This window comes from Tamandua tetradactyla, chromosome X (genome assembly GCF_023851605.1).
Source record: "Tamandua tetradactyla isolate mTamTet1 chromosome X, mTamTet1.pri, whole genome shotgun sequence".
NCBI lineage: Eukaryota > Metazoa > Chordata > Mammalia > Pilosa > Myrmecophagidae > Tamandua > Tamandua tetradactyla.
Window position 1 is genome coordinate 152,382,280 of NC_135353.1, and position 23,307 is coordinate 152,405,586.

The 23,307-nt window shown below is 36.6% G+C and overlaps 1 protein-coding gene across 5 annotated transcripts in view; it reads right to left on the reverse strand.

Moving 5' to 3' along the window:
• PHEX (phosphate regulating endopeptidase X-linked) overlaps positions 1 to 23,307 on the reverse strand; it is a 291,954-nt gene that overhangs the window by 44,022 nt on the left and 224,625 nt on the right. For all 5 annotated transcript variants that reach the window (XM_077146746.1, XM_077146741.1, XM_077146742.1 and 2 more), the window contains 3 exons: positions 19,153 to 19,207; positions 10,124 to 10,191; positions 7,832 to 7,962 (listed from right to left, as the gene is read on the reverse strand). In XM_077146746.1, the coding sequence (XP_077002861.1) occupies positions 7,832 to 7,962; positions 10,124 to 10,191; positions 19,153 to 19,207 (254 nt within the window). The remainder of the gene's footprint in view (positions 1 to 7,831; positions 7,963 to 10,123; positions 10,192 to 19,152; positions 19,208 to 23,307) is intronic.

Here is a 23,307-nt window from a genome sequence, read left to right on the forward strand (position 1 = left end):
CTACCAGAAATTGCTAAAAGAAATCAGAGAAGACCTAAGTAAATGGAAGGGCATACCATGTTCATGGATTGGAAGACTAAATATAGTTAAGATGTCAATTCTACATGAATTGATTTATAGATTCAATGCAATACCAGATAAAATCCAAAAAAGTTACTTTGCAGGAATAGAAAAACCAATAACCAAATTTATCGGGAAGAGCAAGGTGCCCTGAATAGCTAAAAGTATCCTGAGAAAGAAAAATGAAGTTGGAGGTCTCCCACTACCTGACTTTAAGACATATTACAAAGCTACAGTGGTCAAAACAGCATGGTATTGGCATAAAGAGAGATATACTGACCAATGGAATAGAATAGAGTGTTCAGATATAGACCCTCTCATCTATGGACAATTGATCTTTGATAAGGTAGTCAAGCCAACTCACCTGGGACAGAACAGTCTCTTCAATAAATGATGCCTAGAGAACTGGATATCCACATGCAAAAGAATGAAAGAGGATGCATATCTCACACCATATATAAAAATTAACTCAAAATGTATCTAAGACATAAATATTAGATCTAAGACCATAAAACTTTTAGAAGAAAATGTTCGGAAATATCTTATAAATCTTATAATAGGAGGCAGTTTCCTAAATCTTACATTCAAAGCACAAGCATTGAAGAATAAATAAATAAATAAATGGGAACTCCTCAAAATTAAACATTTTTGTGCATCAAAGAAATTTGTCAAGAAAAGACAGCCTACAAATGAGACAATATTTGGAAACGACATATCAGATAAGGGTCTAGTATCCAGAATATATAAAGAGATTGTTCGACTCAACAACAAAAAGACAAGTTACACAATTACAAAATGCGCAAAAGACATGAATAGACACTTCTCAGAAGAGGAAATACAAATGGCCAAAAGCCCCATGATAACATGCTCAACCTCACTGGCTATTAGGGAAATGCAAATCAAAACCACAATGAGATATCTTCTCACACCCACCAGAATGGCCATTATTAATAAAACAGAAAACAACAAGTGCTGGAGAGGATATGGAGAAAGATGCACACTTATCCACTGTTGGTGAGGATGTCAAATGGTACAACTGCTATGGAAGGAAGTTTGGTTGTTCCTCAGAAAGCTAAGTATAGAATTGCCATATGATCCGGCAATACCATTGCTAGGTATCTACTCAGCGGACATGAGGGCAAGGACACAAATGGACATTTGTACACCAATGTTTATAGCAGCATTATTTACAATTGCCAAGAGATGGAAAAAGCCCAAATGTCCATCAACGGACGAGTAGCTAAACAAGCTGTGGTATATACATATGATGGAATATTATGGAGCTGTAAAACAGAATAAAGTGATGAAGTATGTAACAACATGGATGGACTTTGAGGACATTATGCTGAGTCAGATTAGCCAGAAACAAAAGGACAAATACTGTATGGTCTCACTGATATGAACTAACATTAATGAACAGACTTGGAGAATTTCAGTTAAGAACAGAGACCATCAGGAGATAGAAATAAGGTAGATTTTTGGTAATTGCAGCTGAAGGGATACAGATTGTGCAACGGGACTGAATACAAAAATCCAGAAATTGATAGCACAATACTACCTAACTGTAATACAATAATGTAAGTACACTGAATGAAGCTGAATGTGAGAATGATAGAGGGAGGAGGACTGGGGGCACAAATGAAATCAGAAGGAAAGATAGACAATAAAGACTGAGATGGTATAATCTAGGAATGCCTAGAGTGTACAAGGATAGTGACTAAATGTACAAATTTAAAAATGTTTTTGTATGAGGAAGAACAAAGGAATGCCAATATTGCAGGGTGTTGAAAATGGATGGTAAATCATATTTTAAAACTTTAACTTATACATGAGACTAAAGCAGAACATGTTTATTTGGTACAAAATTTATATTTTGAATAGTGCATCTCCTAATATAACTTATATGGACAGTTTAATTGAACACCAAGTACATGGAATCTTGAGGAGGGCATCAGATTTTGTAGTTTTATCCAGAGTGATGCCCTGATAAATCCCAGAGTGATTTGAACAGTGAATAAAAAAGGATTTGCAAAGTCCCCTTGGGGGAATGGTGAGAAAGAGGGAAAATTCAACTTCCCCATACGGAGAAGGCCTGATATTCTCGCAAGCAGTGAGGACAACAAAATCAATATGCCAAACCCTCAATCTTGGGGTTTGTTCATATGAAACATATCTCTGCAAAGGATAGGCTAAGCCTACTTAAAATTAGGCCTAAGAGTCACTCCCAGAGAACCTCTTTTGTTGCTCAGATGTGGCCTATCTCTCAGCCAACACGGCAAGCAAACTCACTGTCCTCCCCCGCCCCCCCCCCCCCAGTGGGACATGACTCCCAGGGGTGTAAACATGGGACAGAAATCCTAGAATGAACTGGGACTCAGCATCAAGGGATTGAGAAAACCTTTTTGACTGAAAGGGGGAAGAGAAGAATGAGACAAAATAAAGTGTCAGTGGCTGAGAGTTTCAAACAGAGTTGAGAGGTTATCCTGGAGGTTATTCTTACACATTATATAGATAACCCCTTTTTAGTTGAAGGTGTATTAGAGAGGCTAGAGGGAAGTGTCTGAAACTGTAGAGCTGTGTTCAAATAGCTGTTTCTTGAAGATGAGTGTATAATGATATAGCTTTCACAAGTGACTATGTGATTGTGAAAACCTTGTGTCTGATGCTCCTTTTATCTACAGTATGGACACATGAGTAAAAAATATGGATTAAAAAATAAATAAATAATAGGAGGAACAAACGTTTAAAATAAATTGGTAGAGGGAAATACTAGTGGACATTGACAGGAAGGGGTAAGGGGTATGGTGTGTATGAGTTTTTTCTTTTTTCTTTCTATTTCTTTTTCTGGAGTGATGTAAATGTTCTGAGAAATGATCATGGTGATGAATATACAATGATGTGATGATACTGTGAACCACTTACTGCATACCAAGTATAGAATGTTTATGCATTAAGAATGATTTTGACTGATCCATACGTATTGATTGAGCAATATGTTGATTGATTTTATTAATAAAAATTAATTTTAAAAAGAAATGCTTTTTAAAAAAGTATATGAGATTAAAACTCAACAACAAGAAAGACCAACAATCCAATTAAAATTTGGGCAAGGACTTAAAGAGAAATTTCTCCAAAGAAGATGTACAAATGGCCCACAAGCACAGTAAAAGGTGCTCAACATCATTAGCTTTAGGGAAATGCGAATCAAAACGGAACTACAATGAGATAACACTTTATATACCTATTAGGATGGCTATTATTTTAAAAATGGAAAAAAAGTGCTGGTGAAGACGTGGAGAAATAGAAACACTCATGAATTGCTAGGGGAAATGTAAAATAGTGCAGCCACCGAGGAAAACGGTTTGGCAGTTCCTCAGAAAGTTGAGTATAGAATTACCATATGACCTATCAATTCCATTTCTAAGTATATACCCCAAAGAAGTGAAAACAGGGACTCAAACAGATCTCTGTACACCAATGTTCATAGTAGCACTGTTCACATTAGCCAAAAGGTGGAAGCAACCCAAGTGTCCACCAACAGGTGAGTAATTAAACAAAATATGCTGCCTACATACAACGGAATATTATTCAGCCCTAAAAAGGAATGAAATTCTACTACATGCTACAACATGAATGAACCGAGTTATCCTGTTGAATGAAATAAGTCAGACACAAAAGTACAAATATATGATTTCACTTATATAAAATACCTGGAATAAGCAAATTCACAGAGACAAAAGATATGTTACAGTTTACCAGGGGCTGGGGTGGTGTGGAATGGGGGGTTATTGGTTAATGGGTACAGAGTCTCTGCTTGAAGTGATAAAAAAAATTTTTGTACCGACGGTGGCACATCATTATGACTGTAATTGGTGTCACTGAATTTTGCCCATATAAGGTGGAAACAATTAAAAATATGTTTGTGTGTCTGTGTGTATGAGACTAAGAATGAAAAAAGAGACATACCACAAATAGAGGAGAAATTAAATTTAGTTTAAAAATATAATATGCATCTCTGCAGAAACAAATTTGAAAACACAGAGAGAAATGAATTATTTTGTAGTAGACTTAGATGACCATATTGATCCAAGAAGATGTGAAAAACTTAAATACACAATGTTATAAAACAGATTGGAAAGCTGATTACATTCTAACCATTTAAAATGGAACCAAACCATTTTATATATCCTTTAAAGAACATCTAATGTCAAGGTCAACTAATCTTTTCCTACGTCATAGAAAAAGATGGTAAAATCCCCAATTCATTTTATGAAGCCAAAAAAACCTAATAAGGATATTTTTTTAATGAAAGGAAAATAATGAAAAAAAATTATGGGCCAGTCTCACTTATTTCGATGACTAAAATTTTAAATACAGTGGTATCCAAAAGAATCCATCAAGTATTAAAAGGATATGAAAACAGCATTTATTCCAGCAATGAAAGAAATATATCTATAAAATTTACTATGTACAAAAATTAAATGACAAGAAAAACAATCATATTGATATACTGAAAGGGCATTTGATCAAATTCAGCAGTCATTCCTAATAACTAAGGAAAAGAGGCATAGAAGGAAACAACTTAAATTCAATTAAAATTATTTATCAAAAACACAGCAAATATTATTCTAAGTGGCAATACAATAAAGCTACCTTAATTAAAATTAGAAATTGGGCAGAGATGCCCACCTGAGCCATCATTATTGATGTGGTATTGGCAGTTCCAGCAAATGCAGCGATAAAAGTAAACAAGAACAAGTAAAATATCTTTTGTTGTTGAAGATATGATCGTAAACCTAGAAAAGTCAACTTTGCTAGTAAAAAAATTAATGAGAATATTTCATTAGTTGGATGAAAATAAGGTAAACAGCTTTTATTTATTCTAAATAAGAACCTAGAGAAGGAAATAGAAAAAATCTGGTCATAACTACAAAAATTACAAAATACTTAGGAATACATTAAAAAAAAGACACTAAACTATTTAATAGAAATTATTAAATCACATTTTAAAACCTAAAATAAGAAACAAACAGATGGAAAGGTATACCATGTTTGTAGATGAGAAGACTATCATAAAAATACCAATTCCATATATTTAATATATTTAAGTTAGAATTCCAATGGAATTTTTTTGAGGGGTAGTGTCATGGTCAGGTTCATGTGTCAACTTGGCCAAATGGTGGCACCTGTTTGTCTGGGTGGGCAAGTGCTGGACTGTCTGTTGCGATGAGGACATTTCATAGAATTAAACCATGATCACGTCAGCTGCATCCACAGCTGATTCCATTTGTAATCATCCAAGGGGAGTGTCTTCTGCAATGACTGATGCTTAATCTAAACACTGGAAGCCTTTTAAGGAGGATTCAGAAGAGACAGGCTCTCTTCCTGCTTCAGCTGGTGAGCCTCTCCTGTGGAGTTCGTTCAAACTCCATTGGAATCATCAGCTTCACAGCCTGCCCTGCAGATTTTGGACTCTGCGTTCCCATGGTCATGTGAGACGCTTTTATAAATTTTATATTTGTGAGTGTTCCCTGTTGATTCTGTTCCTCTAGAGAACCCTAACTAATACAGGTAGGGAAAAGAATAGATAAAACCATCTGTGAGTCAAATGCTAGAGAATGGCCAAGTATATAAAAGAACAGTGAGAGAGACTTGTATTGAGAAATGTTAGACATACCATAAAGCCATAGTAATATAGAATTGATATAGAAACAAACAGATCAGTAGAACAGACTATCCTATCCAGAAATTTATCTCAGTATACGTGAGATTTTAATATTTGAAAAGCATAGAAGTTGACTTCAGTGACAAAAACCATGTATTTCTCAATAAATGCTATTTGGAGGAAAATAAAAGTGAAGTCATAGTAAACTCAAGAAAAAAGTAAATTTTGCATATATGAATACTTAAATGTAGAGTAACAAAACAATAAAACCTTCGCAGTAAAGCTAATAAACTACAGACATAATATATGTGTTGGGGCACTGTTATAATCAAGAATAAAAATGCAGAAACTACTTTTTAAGAGCAATAGGTATCTTTGACTACATAGAATTTTTTTAATTTTTTATGACAAAAGATATCATATATAAAGTCCAATGGATGCATAATATATTGGGGAGGGGATGTGTATAATGTGAATAATAGACAAGCTTTCAAAATCTATAATACAAAAAAGGTGCTCATAAATTGACAAGAAAATGACAACCCAATACATAAATGCTATTTCATATAACACTGGTAGAAATATGAAATATTATAACTTTTTGGTGATAGTAGGAAAGTATCATAGAAGAAAAAAGAAATATGTGCATAAAAATATGTATAAGAGTATTTATTTCAGCTGCACTCATTGTGACAAAACACTAGGAAACAAAGTATAGCCCCTTAACAAGAGATCAGTTGAATAGGTTACAGTACATTCACATCATGGATTCTTAGACAGCCATGGAAAACAATTAACTGATATTATATCAATTGACTTGGATGGAGTTCTCCCAAGTTTTGTAGAGTAAGAAAGCAAGATTCAGAAAAGTATAATGAAACCCATTCAAAAAATATAGACAATGACAAATATACATATATATGTGTGTATGTGTGTGTGTGTGTGCACAGATCATGTATGTATATGTCTCTCTATATGAGTTTGGGAAACAGAGTACCCCAGGATTATTAAAACTGATTACAAGTTAGGAAGGGCAGAAAAATGAAAGGGAAAGGGGAAGGGGATAGAGATGCAGGTAAAAATGGGAAGGAACAAAATTTCACACACACACAGAATAAACCATGCATAAAATGATTTCGTTTGGACCCTTATGGAAAATGATGCATGCATATGAATTAATAAAATAAACATTTAAACCTCATTTCTTTTGTTCAAACTTCTCCAACTCTGAACTCTTAACCAATTCAGATCTATTAGTTCAAATTTAAAAAGTAGTTTGGAAGGAAATTTCAAAGAATGGTATGTGATATAGGAGATTTGTAAGAATTATATTGTTTATTTGTACAAAGGATTTTCTATATTAATCTGGATGTAGGAAAACAAACTAATGGTTAGACCAGTCCTTCTCAAACTTTAGCTTATATGAGAATCACTTGTGGTAGTTAGATTCCGGTGTCAAGTTGGCTAGGTGAAGGTGCCCACTTCTATTGCTATGGACATAAGCCTATGGCATGTGAACCTCATCTGTTGATGATTACATCTACAGTTGGCTAGGAGGCATGCCTGCTGCAATGAATGATGTTTGATTTAATTGGCTGGTGCTTAAATGAGAGAACTCAATGTAGCACAGCATACCTCATCTCAGCACTCAATCAGCCCAGGCCTTTGGAGATGCAGAAAGGAATTACCCTGGGGAAAGTTGTTGGAACCCAGAGACCTGGAGAGAAGGCCAGCAGAGACCACCCTGTGCCTTCGACGTAAGAAAGAACCTCAGTTGGAAGTTAGCTGCCTTTCCTCTGCAGAACTGTATGTTAACTAAATAAATCCCCTTTTATTGAAAGCCAATCTGTCTCTGGTGTGTTGCATTCCAGCAGCTAGCAAGGTAGAACATCACTTGAGGGCTTGCTACAACACAAGTTGCTGGGCCCCGACCCCAGAGATCCTCATTCCATAAGTGTGAGGTAGGGCCTGAGAATTTGCATGTCCCATAAGTTCCCAGGAGAAGCTGGTGCTACCAGTCCAAACATTAGCTTGTCTAAAACAAGCTAATGTCTAAATGAGGAAACATGGCCTGCAAGGTGTCTCCTTAAGCATGGTTGTACTCACATTTAAGCCAGCTTTCTTCCAGTAATAGTTGCTATACTGGTTAATCATGCACTTTGTTTTTTCTTTAAACTTCTCTTCTGAGTCAGTAGACCACCAAGGATCCAGGTTTCCATTTTTATCATATTTTCTACCTAGCAACAAGGAAAATCACAACAATATTTGTGTTATTTATGGAAACTAAATTCTTCATCTTTCCACTCCTTCATTTCAACAAGCCTTCAAGAAACAATCACAGCAGCAGGGAGGGAGCACGCCTCCCAGGAGCAGCTCCTGCATTCTCACCAATGGTATGTCTCAGGTGAAACACAGAAAGAGGACTGCAGAAAGAGGACAGAGGAAGTTCTTTGTAAGGAACAAAGAACATTTTAAAAACAAGATTCATCAATTTATCGCATGCACCAGTCTTATGCAGTCTTGGTTTGCTTTGACCTTATCTGATCAAAACATTTTCCGTATTATGAAATGAAAATAGTGTCATTCAGAAAGCCTGTGAGAGAATTGGAACAATGCTACCAGTGAAATTCCACATGATCCTTGCAATAGCCCCAGTGAGTCATTCACACTGTGCAACCATGGACCCTGACTCAGCCCTACAGGAACTTGTTTCCTCCAAGTTGCCAGGAGCCACATAAAACCTCTGTTATGAATCATTCCACAGCCATCAGTGTGGATCGAAGGCCCATCTGTCCTACTTAGACAAGGAAGGTTGCTCTAAAAGGAGACTTGCAATGAGACTGAAAATCTCCCAAATATAATAGGAAAAAAAGATGAGTTACATATGCTTTCTTGCTACACATTCATACTTCACTTTCTCCACAGCCCTCAAAACAAAAGGTGGGGTATATTTGGACTATATTCTATGTTCAAGGTTACTACTGGAATCAGAGGTGTAGTTTAAATTTAATTATGCAGAGAACTCTCTGTTAGGCTTACAAGAAGGTCCCCTAAGGAAAGGTGCTAATGGAACAATCCACAGCTCTTCAGTAAGGCTGGATGCTGCTAACACCACCCTCTGTGATAGCACAGAGTCACTGTCCTCCACCTCCTAACCAACCAATAATTAAATAGTTACTGTGCATGTACTTATGTGCAATGCATTGTTCTAATTATTGGTTCAAAGTAAAATCTCCATCATTAGATTCCCTCTTTTGAGAGAGAGACTGCAGAAGGCTCTGGGGGAGAAAATATACTTAAAATTTCCAAGGAAGAAAGGCACAGAACAGGAGATAGTCACCAGGTTTTACTTCTAAGACTCTCCTCTAAAGAAACTAATCATTGAAAGGCAGAAAGTCTAGCTCTGGAGTGACTACAAGATAGCTACATTCTAACAGGGAGAAAGAGACCAGGGGATCAAAAAATAAGAATTATTTTTTGGTGGGCCTGCAGGAAGAATTATCCAGAAGAAGAAGAACCAAAAGGGTCTCTGGCCCTGGGGTAGGCATTTAGGAAAGGAGGTTGGTGCTACCACAAGTATGGAAGAAAGAGATATCCTTCTATACAATGTTGTCTTGGGCCTGCCATGTTCTTGAGTTTGCCTGTAAACCATTGTGTAGATGTGTATGCAACAGCAATTTGCTGGTAATTCATAAATTTCAGAGATTTCATTTGGCTTTCCAATAATACTCCGAAGTTAAAGGGGAGGATTACAAAACAATGATGACACTCAAAGGGAGATCATTTCTTTAATTCATGCCATATTCTGCTTTTTTACTTTTGCTTAAATGTCTTCAGGATACATATTATATGTCACACATTATTAGGAAAGCATAACCTTTTAATATTTTCTGAATATATCCACTAGCATAGAGAAAAACAGTGATTAAGCATCACATAATCCTTGAAATGGTATAAATGAACCAGTCAGCCAAGCTCCGGAATCCTAACTCAGTGAGTCTTCACTTGGCAGCACATATAATCCTCTCTGGAGCACAGCACACACCTCCAGGAAGAACCTCAACATGGTGAATAAAGAAATGACAAAGGGCAGAAGCTAAAAACAATTCCCCTATCTATTGTAGCTGCTCCAGCAATCCTGATCTAAATGCAAAGCTAATTTCATCGAAATTACAGGGTCTTTTTTCATCCTACCTCTGTCACCAACGGGAACAATTATTTATTTATTACAAGCTATCACAGCAAGACATGAGGGAAGTTTTCAATCAGCAATCATACTGCTTTGGATAATCTTCAATCTACGATGCTGCTGCTACACAAACATAATAACAATAATTAACATCCATAAATTCAACATTATTATAAAAGCTACAGCTTATAAAATGAACCAGTACTTACCATTGTTATCAAATCCATGTGTAAATTCATGTCCAACAATTACCCCTATAGCGCCATAACTCAGAGATCTATGGTATAAATACAGAATTTTGAAATGATTACAAGAATGAATCTCAGAGTATAACCTTTTCATTTTTTTCAATGAAAAGCCAAGATAATCTGTTTTCTAGTAGTCATTATAAATAATCAAGTAACTACATCCACAAAATTGTTAAAAAACAAAAAAGATCTAAACATAACCTTCTAATTGAAATGGACAAAGAAAAGATAAGTTCTAAAATTGTCATTATGTCTATCATCTACGGACTTTAGTATCTTACCCCTGTGAAATCAGGGATATGAAAGAAATTATTTCTAAAATCCCTTCCAGCTCTAAGATTTCTACGATTCTATATCTGCTTGAGCTATATATTATATTTATAAACACCCAAAGCAGCAAAAGAGTTTACAAAGATCTTGTCAGTAAACATACCACTTATTTTTTATCAGGGAACTTGTAGAAAAGTCACTCTAGCCTTAGAAGTTAAGTTGTTTTCCAAATGTGGTCATAAAAAGGACTGGAGCAGAGATTAAAAGAGATCACTCTGTTTTCAAAAGTAGTCACGTATCTCTGCTTCTGTGACAAACAAGCTCACAAGTGAGTTGCAAAGACTGTGAAAACTTAACCAAGATATAGAAGAGGCATTATATTATTTCTGTTGACCTCTGAAGAAGGATGTGGTAAATTATCTACAAAGGTGGCCACCAACAATTCCACATACCCCTTAATACGCATGCCACTCCTCCTATCAAGAGGCAATCCATTTCCCTTCCCTTGAATCTGGACTGGCCTTGGGACCTGCTGCAACCAACAGAATACAGAGGAATTGACAAGGTATGACTTCTGTGCCTAGACTTTTAAAGGGCCTGGTACTCAAAATTAAACACTTTTGTTCATCAAAGAACTTTGTCAGGAAAGTAAAAAAGGCAGCCTATGCAATGGGAAACAATATTTGGAAAAACACATATCAGATAAGGGTTTAATATCCAGAACATATAAAGAGATTCTACAACTCAACAACGAAAAGAGAAATAACCCAATTTAAAAATGGGCAAAACTCTTAGAAACTTAAAATTTTTCAGTATTTTTATGCTTTGGATGTGTTATTTATAAAAAGAAGATAATTGGAGGGTTTTTGTTGTTTTGGTTTTTTTTACTATTTTTATATTTTAATTGGAGAATTTAGTCCATTACATTTAATGCAATTACTTGGGTTTAGATATACTATCTTATTTTGTGCTTTTGTTTGCCCCAATATTCTAGATTATCTTTTCTCTCTTTTGTAGTCTACTTTTTAATTGATGAAGACTTTTTAACATGATGATTTTATTATTTATTAATCAAAATAAAATTTTTATTATTCAAGAAAAAAATGGGCAAAAGACATGAAGAGCCACTTTTCAGAAGAAATACAAATGGCTAAAAGACATATGAAAAGGTGCTCAACTTCGCTGGTTATTAAGGAAATGCAAATCAAAACCACAATGAGATATCATCTTACACCCACTAGAAAGGCATTATGAAAAAAAAAGAAAACAACAAGTGCTGGGGAGGATGTGGAGAAAGAGGCACACGTGTCTACCATTGGTGGGAATGTATAATGGTGCAATTGCTCTGGAAGGCAGTTTGGCGGTTCCTCAGGAAGCTAAGTATAGAAATGCCATATGATTCAGCAATCCCATTACTAGGCATATATTCAGAGGAACTGAAGGCAAGAACACAAATGGACATTTGCACACCAATGTTTATAGCAGCATTATTTATGACTGCAAAGAGATGGAAACAGCCCAGATGTCTATCAACAGACAAGTGGCTAAACAAGCTGTGATATATTCATATCATGGAATATTATGCAGCTGTAAGACTGAATAAAACCATGAAGCATGTCACAACGTGAACTTTAGGGGCATTATGCTGAGTGAAACTGGCCAAAAATAAAAGGACATATACTGCATATTCTCGCTAATATGAACTAACATTGAGTGAACTTTGAGAGTTAAAGTTAAGAATGGAGGTTATTGGGAGACAGAAAGAAAGTAGAAATTGAGTACTTGGTGTTGAAGGAATATAGAATGTACAAGAGGTCTGACTGTAAAATTCAGAAATGGATAGCACAATACTATCTGATGGTAGCACAATAATATTAAGTACACTGAATGAAGCTGAATGTGAGTTTGGTTGAAGGAGAAGGCTGGGGGCATGTACGACACCAGAAGGAAAGACAGAGGATATAGACTGAGACGGTATAACTTAGGAATGCCTAGCGTGGATAATGCTGGTGATTAAATGTACAAATATAAAAACGTTTTTGCATGAGGGAGAACAAAGAATGTCAATATTGCAAGGTGCTGAAAATGGGTTGGTATACAGGAAAAAATACAATCAATGCAAGCTAGGGTCTACAGTCAATAGTAACATTGTAATATGCTTCCACTGAATGTAACATAGGCATTATGCCAAAACTAAATGTCAACAAGCAGGGGATATGGGGGAGGGCTATGAATTCTTTGTGGAAGAAAAGGAAATGTCTTCATGTAGATTATGGTGGCAAAGGCATGGCTATTTACTTAGACTGGATTGTATGATGTGTGAATAAAGCTGTTTATAAATGAACAGAGAGAAACAAGTGCTAGAGAAGATGTGGAGAAAGAAATGTACCTATTCACTGTTGGTAGGGAAGCTGAGAGGTGCAGCCCCTTGGAGGGCAGTGTGGTGGTTCCACAGGAGGCTAGAGGTGGGGTTACCATATGATCCTGCAACCCTGTTGGTAGGTATATAACTGGAGGAAGAACTGTTGTGTATACATACAACAGATTACTGAGTGGCTGCAAGAAGGAATGAAGTTGTGAGGCATGCAACTATGTGAATGAACCGTAAAGAATGTATGTTGAATGAAATGTCAGAAACAAAAAGACAAATATTATCGTGCCTCACTCATATGGACTAACTATAATATACAAACTTGGAGAATTGAAACCAAGAACATGGGTTATCAGGTTGGGGCTTGTTGTAAAGATTCCTAGATTGTAAGCTCTCATTAGCAGCCACATATATTCAGGAATTATAAATGCTTTTTCTAAATTCTGAGATACTGAGCTATTTGTGCATAACCTGGTCATTCCATGAATCTTCAGATATTCGTGTGACAGCTAAGACTCACAGTTAGAGCCCTGAAGTTATGAAAGTCAGCATTACTCCATACAGCAACTATTACAGCTGAAAAAGTGATCAGATTTCAACTAGAGATATGAAATGAAGCTGATCTGGATAGGACTGAAGTAAATCAGACTACAAAGTAAAGTACGATATGGTCCATATTTTAAAACTTCAGTTTCTGTGTCAAACCAAAGGGAGAGATGTTTATTTGTTATAAAATTTATATTTTGGGTAGCACATTATCTAATTTAACTTATATGGTCAGTTTATTCAAACACCATAATTACATGGAATCTTGACTAGGGCATGAGATCTTGTTGGTTTGTGTGATACCCCAATATATCCCAGAGTAATTTGGGTAGAGAATAAAAAGCATTTGCAAAGTCCCCCTGGGGGGCTGGGGAGAAAGGAGGAAATATTCAACTTCCCCACCTAGGGAATTCCTGATACTCTTGCAAGCAGTGGGGACAATGAATTCAATAGGCTGACCCCTCAATCTTGGGGTTCGCCCCTATGAAACTTATTCCTGCAAAGAAGATAAGCCTACTTATAATTTTGCCTTAGAGTCACCCCCAGACTTTTGTTGCTCAGATGTGGTCTCTCTCTTTAAGCCAACTCAGCAGATGAACTCACTGCCCTCCTCCCTACGTGGGACATGACTCCCACGGGTGTAAATCTCCATGGCAACATGGGACAGGATTCCCATGATGAGGTGCAACATGGCATCATGAATTGAGAAAGCCTTCTTGACCAAAAGCGGGAAGAGAGAAATGAAACAAAATAAAATGTCAGCGGCTGTGAGATTTCAGAGTCGAGAGGTTATCCTGGAAGTTATTCTTATGCACTGTATAGATATCCCTTTTTAGTTTATGGTGCATTGGAGTGGCTAGAGGGAAGTACCTGAAACTGCTGAACTGTGTGTTCCAGTAGCCTTGATTCTTAAAGACAATTGTATGACTATACAGTTTTTACAATGTGACTGTGTGTCCGTGAAAAACTTGTGGCTGTTCCATTTATCCAAGGTATGGAGAGATGAGTAAAAAAATAAGGGAAAAAATAAATAAATAATAGGGGGTGTTAAGGGGTAAAAAAATTGGGTAGATTACAATACTAGTGGTCAATAAGAGGAGGGGTAAAGCGTATAGGATGTATGAGTTTTTTTCTTTCTTGTTATTACTCTTTCTGGAGTGAAGCAAATGGTCTAAAAATGATCATGGTGAATACACAACTATGTGATGATACTATGATCCATTGATTGTATACTATGGATGGACTGTATGCATATGAAGATTTCTCATTAAAAATATATATTTAAAAAAAGCTGGTAAGTTCCATTTTCCGTCCTCTTGGAAGTCAGCCACAATGTCAAGAAGTTCTATTACCCAACTGAAGACAGAGAGTACAAGCAAAGAGAGCAAGAGATCCCCAAAGTTGAGAGACTTTGAAGGAAGAGAGAAAGGTCCAGCAAGGCCTGAACCATTCAAGTTAACCCATGTGAGGCACCAGACATGTGAGAGACGTCATCTTAGATCCTCCAGTCCTAGCCAAGCTGCTACCGGCCAACACCACATGAAGCAGAGAGCAGCTGTGTAGGCTCAGTCCTGCCCAAATTGCAGACTCATCAGCCAATAAATGATTGTTTGGGGGATGCTTTGATACCTAACAATAGATAACTTAAAAAAATCATATTAATGATATTTGAAGATCATTAAGTAGGTTTCCATATGTATGTGTGTCTGTGATTTTCTTTCTCAACTTTAATTCTATGAAAACCAAATCATTATCTGCTTGTTCATGGCTAAATTCTTCATACCTAATACCCCAGAAGAATGTGACAAAGATTTAATTAATCGATTAATTAATTTTACAATTTCATGCAAGTGGCAGATCTACATGTAACTTATTTTCGTCATTTAAACTGTGGATGAAAATTACAGTGAACCACTTAAAATCTTTATTATGAGGATTCTTCATGAGATTTGTACTTAAGCTAAAAATATTTCACAATTGGTTCCTGACATGCAACATCAAAGTCACCCAGCAAATAGATAGGACCTATAACTGGAAGGAATGGAAATTTTTGAAGCAACATGTTATTACAGGACATAATGATCCTTAACATGTTAATTGTTTGTCTCAACTATACCCAAGGAAGTGCTGTAAGATTTAATTTTTCCCCTTGGTGGCAATTCTTTCCTTTGTTATTTCTTTCCTGCAAGGTAATTTGCATTAAAAAAAAAAAAAGGTTTCCTACTGTTTTTCCATCATTGCAAACCTTCATTAAAGGAGTAAGAGTAAAATTATTCATTTCAATCATAGAGCTATCATAGCAGAGTGCAACAAACTTGTAATTTTACATAGTGCTAATTTTTTCAGCAGCAGTCATTGCTGTACAGCCTCTAACATTTCGTTTTTCCTGGTGTCTCAGCCCTGAGAATTGTAGTCATCTACAATCCTCAGTCAATGCTGCTGACTGGTTGAATTTAAGGAATGAACAACATAAGCTTACAGAAACTGCTCTGTAAGAAATCTCTGAGGAGGGACTGCTTCAACGAGCTGTCCATCTGCAGAGAGTAACAGATTTCAGAAAATGACTGAATCGTAAGTTTCAATTCTCAGTTATATAATGACAATCCTTTAGACAAGAGACAAAAAAAAAGCAATTTTACATGACTAAGCTTTACAATGATGCTTCACATCCTCCATTTTGTCAATGGATATCATTAAAATAGCATGTCACAATAAAATAAACTTGGGCAGGCCACGGTGGTTCAGTGGCAGAGTTTGTGCCTGCCATGCCAGAGACCCAGGTTCGTTTCCCAGTGCCTGCCCATGTAAAAAAATAATAATAAATAAATAAACTTGTATAGTCTTTTAAAATGTGATTACAGACCATAAACAAGAAGACTTCCTACAGAGAAAAAGCTAGCCTCCCAAAATAAAATGGAAAGATGGCAGTTTTAACACCTACTCCATTTTTCTGACTTTTATCAGAAAATCATGCTCATGGGACCCAATAAATAAATTCAACAAATAAATAACTTTAAAGCCTAACCAGGATACAGTTATCCCTTCCACGTCATGACTTTCATAACCATGGTTTTGATATATCACAGGTCAGCATAAGAAACTAAATGGGAATTTTGGGGGAGTTTTGCAGAAGCCGCAGATGACATGCAAAGGCCAAAAGACGACTCATAAAGGATAGAAACATGTAAGATTGTTTTTTAAAAAGGCATTCTAGTAGACTCTGGCATCATACAAGAGAAGGCTAAGTCCTCATATGATTCCCTAAAGGAAAATGAAGGTGAAGGATTTTCAGGCCAGCAAAGGCTGGTTTGAAAATTTTAAAAAAAGACTTAGCCTATGCAATGTATAAGTAGCAGGAGAGGCAGCATCTGCCAATCAAGAGGCAGCTAGGGAGTCTCCTGAAACCCTGGGAAAAAAACTTTACACAGATTTTTCAGATTGCGGGGGCTACCTTCCACAATGTGGAAGGGATAACTGAATTTCCAAGTTCCAGCTACATAACCACGATAGTGGAAGCTGTGTTAAATTGTTAATGATAAGCAGAATCAAAAAATTCTAGAACTTTTTGAGTCTGAAGGAGTTTGGAGATCTTTTATTCTAAACCTTTAATTTTATAAAAAATATGTATGTATATTTCCAATATAAAAATTAGGGAAAATTTATTCTAAACAGCTGAACAATAAAGAAAATTATGCAGCTGAGGTGTGGGGTGGGAGTAATGGATTTGGTAAATACAAACCTAGAATACATAACCACGATAGTGGAAGCTGTGTTAAATTGTTAATGATAAGCAGAATCAAAAAATTCTAGAACTTTTTGAGTCTGAAGGAGTTTGGAGATCTTTTATTCTAAACCTTTAATTTTATAAAAAATATGTATGTATATTTCCAATATAAAAATTAGGGAAAATTTATTCTAAACAGCTGAACAATAAAGAAAATTATGCAGCTGAGGTGTGGGGTGGGAGTAATGGATTTGGTAAATACAAACCTAGAATTTTTATTATTCTAATGGTGGTGCTTCCCTACAGTAGGTTTTATTAAAACCTGCCTACATCCCCTCAGCACTCGCCATTTCTGAGCACACCAATCTGACAGCTTCCAATTGCCACACCTGAAGCTAGCTGCCAGAGGGGTTTCTTTGGCCACCAAAGCCCTTTTAGCCTAGGCTGGGAGTTTCTCAATTAATGATGGAAGGTGAGCTGGGGATAAATACCCCAACTTCCTTGCCTCCCAGGTGGGATCACTTTGATGGACAGTCTACAGTTCCCCAACAGGACTGAATCCCAGGTGCCTTCAGTGATAAATGGCATTGTAACATATGTGGTAGGCAGAATAATGACCTCCCAAAGAGGTCCATGTCCAGTAATCCTTGAAACCTGTGAATATGTTAATTTCACGGCAAAGGGGAATCAAAATTATGGATAGAATTAAGTTTGCTAATCAGATGGCTTTAAAAATGGGGAGATTATCCTGGATTATCTGTATCGTGGATTATCTGTAATCACAAGGGTCCCTAAAAGTTGAAGAAAGAGGCAGAACAGAAGGTCAGATGGAGATGTAATAATAGAAGAATGGTCAGAGGAATGAAATTTTGCAGGTTTTACAGAGGAAGGAGGGGGGCCACGAATCAAGGAAGGTGGCTGGCCTCTAGAAACTAGAAAAGGCAAGGAAACAAATGTTCCCCCTAAAGCCTCCAGAAGGTACACAGCCCTGCCACCAGCCTCTAGGTTTGTGGTGATTAGTTACAGCAGCAATAGAAGACTCATAGCAATGCATTTCATTGGCTTTCATCCCTCCCTATCTCACTTCCCACTTTCCTACTAGTGTTTCCTGGTATAACCTCCCAAAACAATTACCTGCACTTGAATCCTTGTCACAGGATCTGCTTCTGGCAAGGCCCAAATCAAGACATTGGCACTTAATTTCTCTTATTTATATATATATATGTGATCCCATATCTTTTCTAACTATATATAAATTGTCACTCATTCAAACCAAAGAGAAAAAACTAAACATCTAAACTCAAGACTAATCTTCAGCATATTAAAACACCAGAACAAGCAAAGGCATATAATGAAAGTAGGGATATTATTGACAGTGAACACTACCAGAATCCCCACTGTATATGGAAATCCTGAATTACACAAATTTCTGATTTGTTAGGATTAATGTCTTTTAAACTGGTATCCTTAACTCTAGACACTGCTCGCTTTTACCTATTCTTTAGCTACCGAAGTTATATTTCTGAAGACATTTGATTATCCTACTTACTTGCTCAAAAGCTTCAATATTTTCTGTTGTCTGTTAATATCCAAGTTCCTTCCTTACCTGGGATTCAGAGTCTTCCAATATCAAACCTCAACCTTCTTTTCCACTAGTTCCTTTCAAATATCACTTGGCCCAGCCAAAGTGATATATGAGCACTTTTGCTTCCTTTTATCATATGGTTTCTTTCATCTGAAATGGTTTTAGCCCTATCACCATCAACTCAAATCCTTCAAATCCTTCAAGATCAAATTTTGTAGTGAGTCAATGGGTGAGTGAATAAATGTATAAAAATGAAAACTGCTTGTGTATAATTCGAGTTCTCTGTCTAGTCATATACCCTGGTAACAAGGATCAGAAAAAAAACACCTAAAATGGTGAGAGTGGAGTCAATCCATGCCAGGGGTCAAAGTCTCTTTCTACTGAACAAACATTGGTTTTTTTTTTTTTTTTAATGTTACATTCTGTCCTCTGCCAAGCAGCATGTCCCTCTATCCTTACCTGTCAATAACTGGTTTCTTCACTAATTTACTTACCGAGGATATTCTGTTCCCCAAAAGAAAGGCTTCTGGAGCTCTCCTGCTGGAAATCCTGAGAGAAAGACAAAAAAAAAAAATTCTATATGGAGAATGATTCAACAATGAGTATGTGGTTCCAGCTAATAACCTTGAAGTTTCAAGGCTCATCTGGAGCTGGGAGCCCTCTACAAGATCCAGCTGCCTCTGTGAGGAAATGAATTCAAATGAAGTTGAAATAAGCACATTAAACTAGTTTCAAGGAAACCATTTTGCATGGATACACCATTGGCAGTGTCCAGCCTGCTGTGAACTGGGTTCTTCCATACACAGCATGTGCATGAGGTTTCAGGCTGTCCAGCAGCTTCTCCTGAGACAGAAAGGGTTTTGTGTGCAGAAGGGCCCCACATTTGGCTTAATGTACTGCCGTCGTTGCCTTGAAATTCTTAGTAATTTTATCTTTGAACCTCTGTTTTGTAAGTGAGGTCCAAGGGGACAATAGAGCATGCATGAGAGCAAAGGAGATGCACATACTATATATATCTGTATGCCCTATCTTAGATGCCCCATTCACACACTATAGTGATGCCCCCTGAGCACAGAACACCAGTGGACCCACCACGTGTGGGAGTTCAGCAAAGCACAAAATGAGTTACTTTTCTGATTAAGGTGGGGGGCAGGGGGCTCTGACAACCCCAAGAGGCCATGCTTTCCATCTGAACCAGAATTTGCTTTGATCACCAAAAGAAAGCCATGGTGTTCTAAGAAATACGAATGACCAAGGAACCCTATCCTGTTCTTTCTTACTTGTGTTAACTTCCCTGTATTAGCCAACCACTGATACTGAAAATGATGACATAGGCAGAAGGGAAAGACAGGGAAACCTGTAGTTTATTTTCCTTTCAGGCCTTCCTGACTCATCAGTAAGGCAAAGATAGAGAGTACTGGTAAAATGTACATGTATTAAGAAGTGAAAATAAAAAGGCTGAGTTAGTTTTTATGCACCATTTCCACTGTTCTGGCAAGAATAAAATAGATATGCATGTATAAGTTATGAATAACAAATTATGTAATTTTGGTGAGGCACAAACCTTCACAGCTGGGAATGCAAAAGACAGTAAAAATAAATAAACAAACAAATAAATAGTATTCTGTAATGTTTTTGCCTCCTCCACAGCAAGTGCTCTAGGCCCCATAAGAATGAAAGCTCTTCTACGAGTTAAAATGTTTTCTCCTCCCTCTCCATACTTTCATTCTACCTCTCTTCCAAGACAAGACACTATGAGGAATAAATGAGGACAGGGAAGCAAGTCTTTAATTTAGAAGTGAATATCCACCCATTCTCTCTATACACATAACGTACTTTTTTTAATCAATAATTACATCATAGTTTGAAATTTCAAAGTGCAAAATCTTAATTGTAAGAGAGAGGTGGATCTGCTCTCTCCTGCTGCTGCTTTCGAATAAAGTAAAATGCATCTAATACAACCTAGAAGGGGCAACATTATATTAATCTTCATAATTCCTACACTTCCTTAAATATCTTTCACATCTTTACATCAATAGTCTATCTTCTTTTTTTGGTTATTACTTTTAGTAAATTAATCTGGATTGATATATATGTAAACATATATTACATATATGTGAAAACGACAGTGTTTATATGAAAATTCAGTTTCACACAATATCTCATCAAAAAGCAATGCTATTTCCTAATAAGAACAATGATCATAAACCAATGAGATTTAATTATTAAATCATTATGGCTTCCCTGCCTGGTAATGTGCCCAGCTGGAAGCATTTAGGTCCACAGCCAACTTCTACAGGAAAACATCTGACACCTGCACGCAGCTCTATGTCTGCCGCTTATACTGTTAGAGGCCCCAAATTCACATGCCTAAACCATCACAGCAGCCTGATCAGTTGTATCTGCTCAGCTTGTCAGGGCCATAGAACCTAATGCTGATAAACAGAATAATCCGATGCCCTTAGGCATGTTGGGCTGAAGAGAATGGATTAGCAGTTTAAGCTGCATTTTTGGAGATGTCAACTAGCTAGAGTGATAGATTGAATCCCAACAGGGTCAACTCAGTATTTTATCTCATAAAGTAGATAAACTGTATTCAGCCAAGTTAGAAGTAAAAGAAAAAAAAAATACTTAAATAAATGGGAGGTTTTTTTCCTTTCCCTTTTTAATAGGATTTTCTTATGTTTTCTCACATTTTCATTTTATTCCTTTTTCTTTTTTTTCACTTTGGGTCTTACCACCTGTTTCACACATTTAAAACTCCTTTTCTATCAGTGTATTTATGGAAGGCATTCCCACAGTATAAGAGTGTGTCTGTGTGGAGAGAGAGAGCGAGAGAGAGTGGGGGAGGGAGAGGGAAGAGATAGTTTTTTTAACTAATGGATTGGTAAGATTTAATACATCTGATAATAGGTAATATTGGCCAGGGTGTAGGAAGCATGTTGGTGAGAGTGTAAATTGAGGCCAACATTTTGAAGAGTGATTTAGTCATCTTGTAATGCTTTAAATGCAATTTTTCTAAAAATGAGTAACTGTGTGCTGATATGGAAAAAGCTCTAAGAGAAATTATTAAATGAAAAATATTAAGCGCAAAAACAGCATTTGGTTCAGTGTATGGAGTCTCTTTTTGTGTTATATATGTGAATATGTATGTACATACATGTGAATGTATGTATGCGTAGGTATATACAGTCAGTGCTATTACACAAATTGAAAAGACAAAGTGGTTCCAACATGATTGATATATTTGGGAAAAAACTGGGCATCACTCCAATTTTGCATTTGCTTATGCACAATTTCATCCATGAATTGCTAGGGAAAAGCAGACAATTGCATCCAGCTGAACTGAGCCACATAGGAATATACAAAATGCACATGCACACACCCCTCAGAATCAACCAGCTATTTCAGTTTACCGGATGTGAGAGAAGTCACCCCCATCAGCGTCTGGGAACTTTCCTTCCAATTTCAGACAACCCTCCTTCCACCACTTCACAGCAATGCACAAGCTGGAGGCCATCCAATGCCATTTCCACAAGCAAACTTCAAGTCTTTTTCAAGGGAAAGTGCCATATTTATTGTAATATTTATGGACTTCTTATCCATTTAACATGTGTAAAATTGTGCTTTTCTTTGTGTTAGGCTCCTAGCATTTGTTTTGCTTTTTATGTGCCATTGATAAAGTTTTAGACTGTTGTTCCCAAACCCCATTTTTCCCTTAAGTTCTGTGGCTTTTACTGCATAGCTCAATGATTTTTGAAACACATAGATCATGTTATCATAGAGCTGATTGCGTACGTATATGTATATATATATATATATACTGATTGTATATGTATATAGGTATGTGTATATACCCCAAAATATTCCTGTCAATAGTCTCAAACACTATCATGCATCAGAATCACCTAGAGGGCATGTTAAGCCATAGACTGCTGGGCCCCACTGTCAGTTTGAATCAGGGCTGGGGTGAGGCCCAAAATTTGCATTTCGAAGAAGCTCCTAGGTGACACTGATGCTATTGGTCCTGCAACTACAGTGTGAGAACCACAGCCCAATCACTGGCTCCCGTGCATTATGGAGTCATGTCTATATATGTACACTGCTGCACTGCTTGTAACTGAGAAAAATGTGATGCAAACTAATTGTCCAGTAGGAGGAGAACGACTTTTATGTTATAATTGTATCATGGACTATTATTGCAATGAATGAAAAGAAAGAGGTAAGTCTAAATATTCTAACAGAAAATTTTTCAAGGCATATGATAGAATAAAGCAAGGTGCAGATAAATATGTATATAGAATATCATTTATAATTTTTAAATGGTTGTGAGTGTATAGTGTATATGTAAATGCACAGGAATGGCCTGTAAAAATACATATCAAAGCCATCACAGAAGTTACCACTTAGATAAAAGTAGAAATTGGGGATCTACAGATTCAATGCAGTACCAATCAAAATTACAACCACCTACTCTGAAGACTTCGAAAAGCTGGTTACCAAATTCATCTGGAAGGGAAAGAGACCTCAAATAGCTAAAAGCATCCTAATAAAAAGAAGGAAGTGGGAAGATTAACACTTCCTAACTTTAAAACTTACTATAAAGCCACTATGGTCAAAACACCATGGTACTGGTACAGAGACAGAAG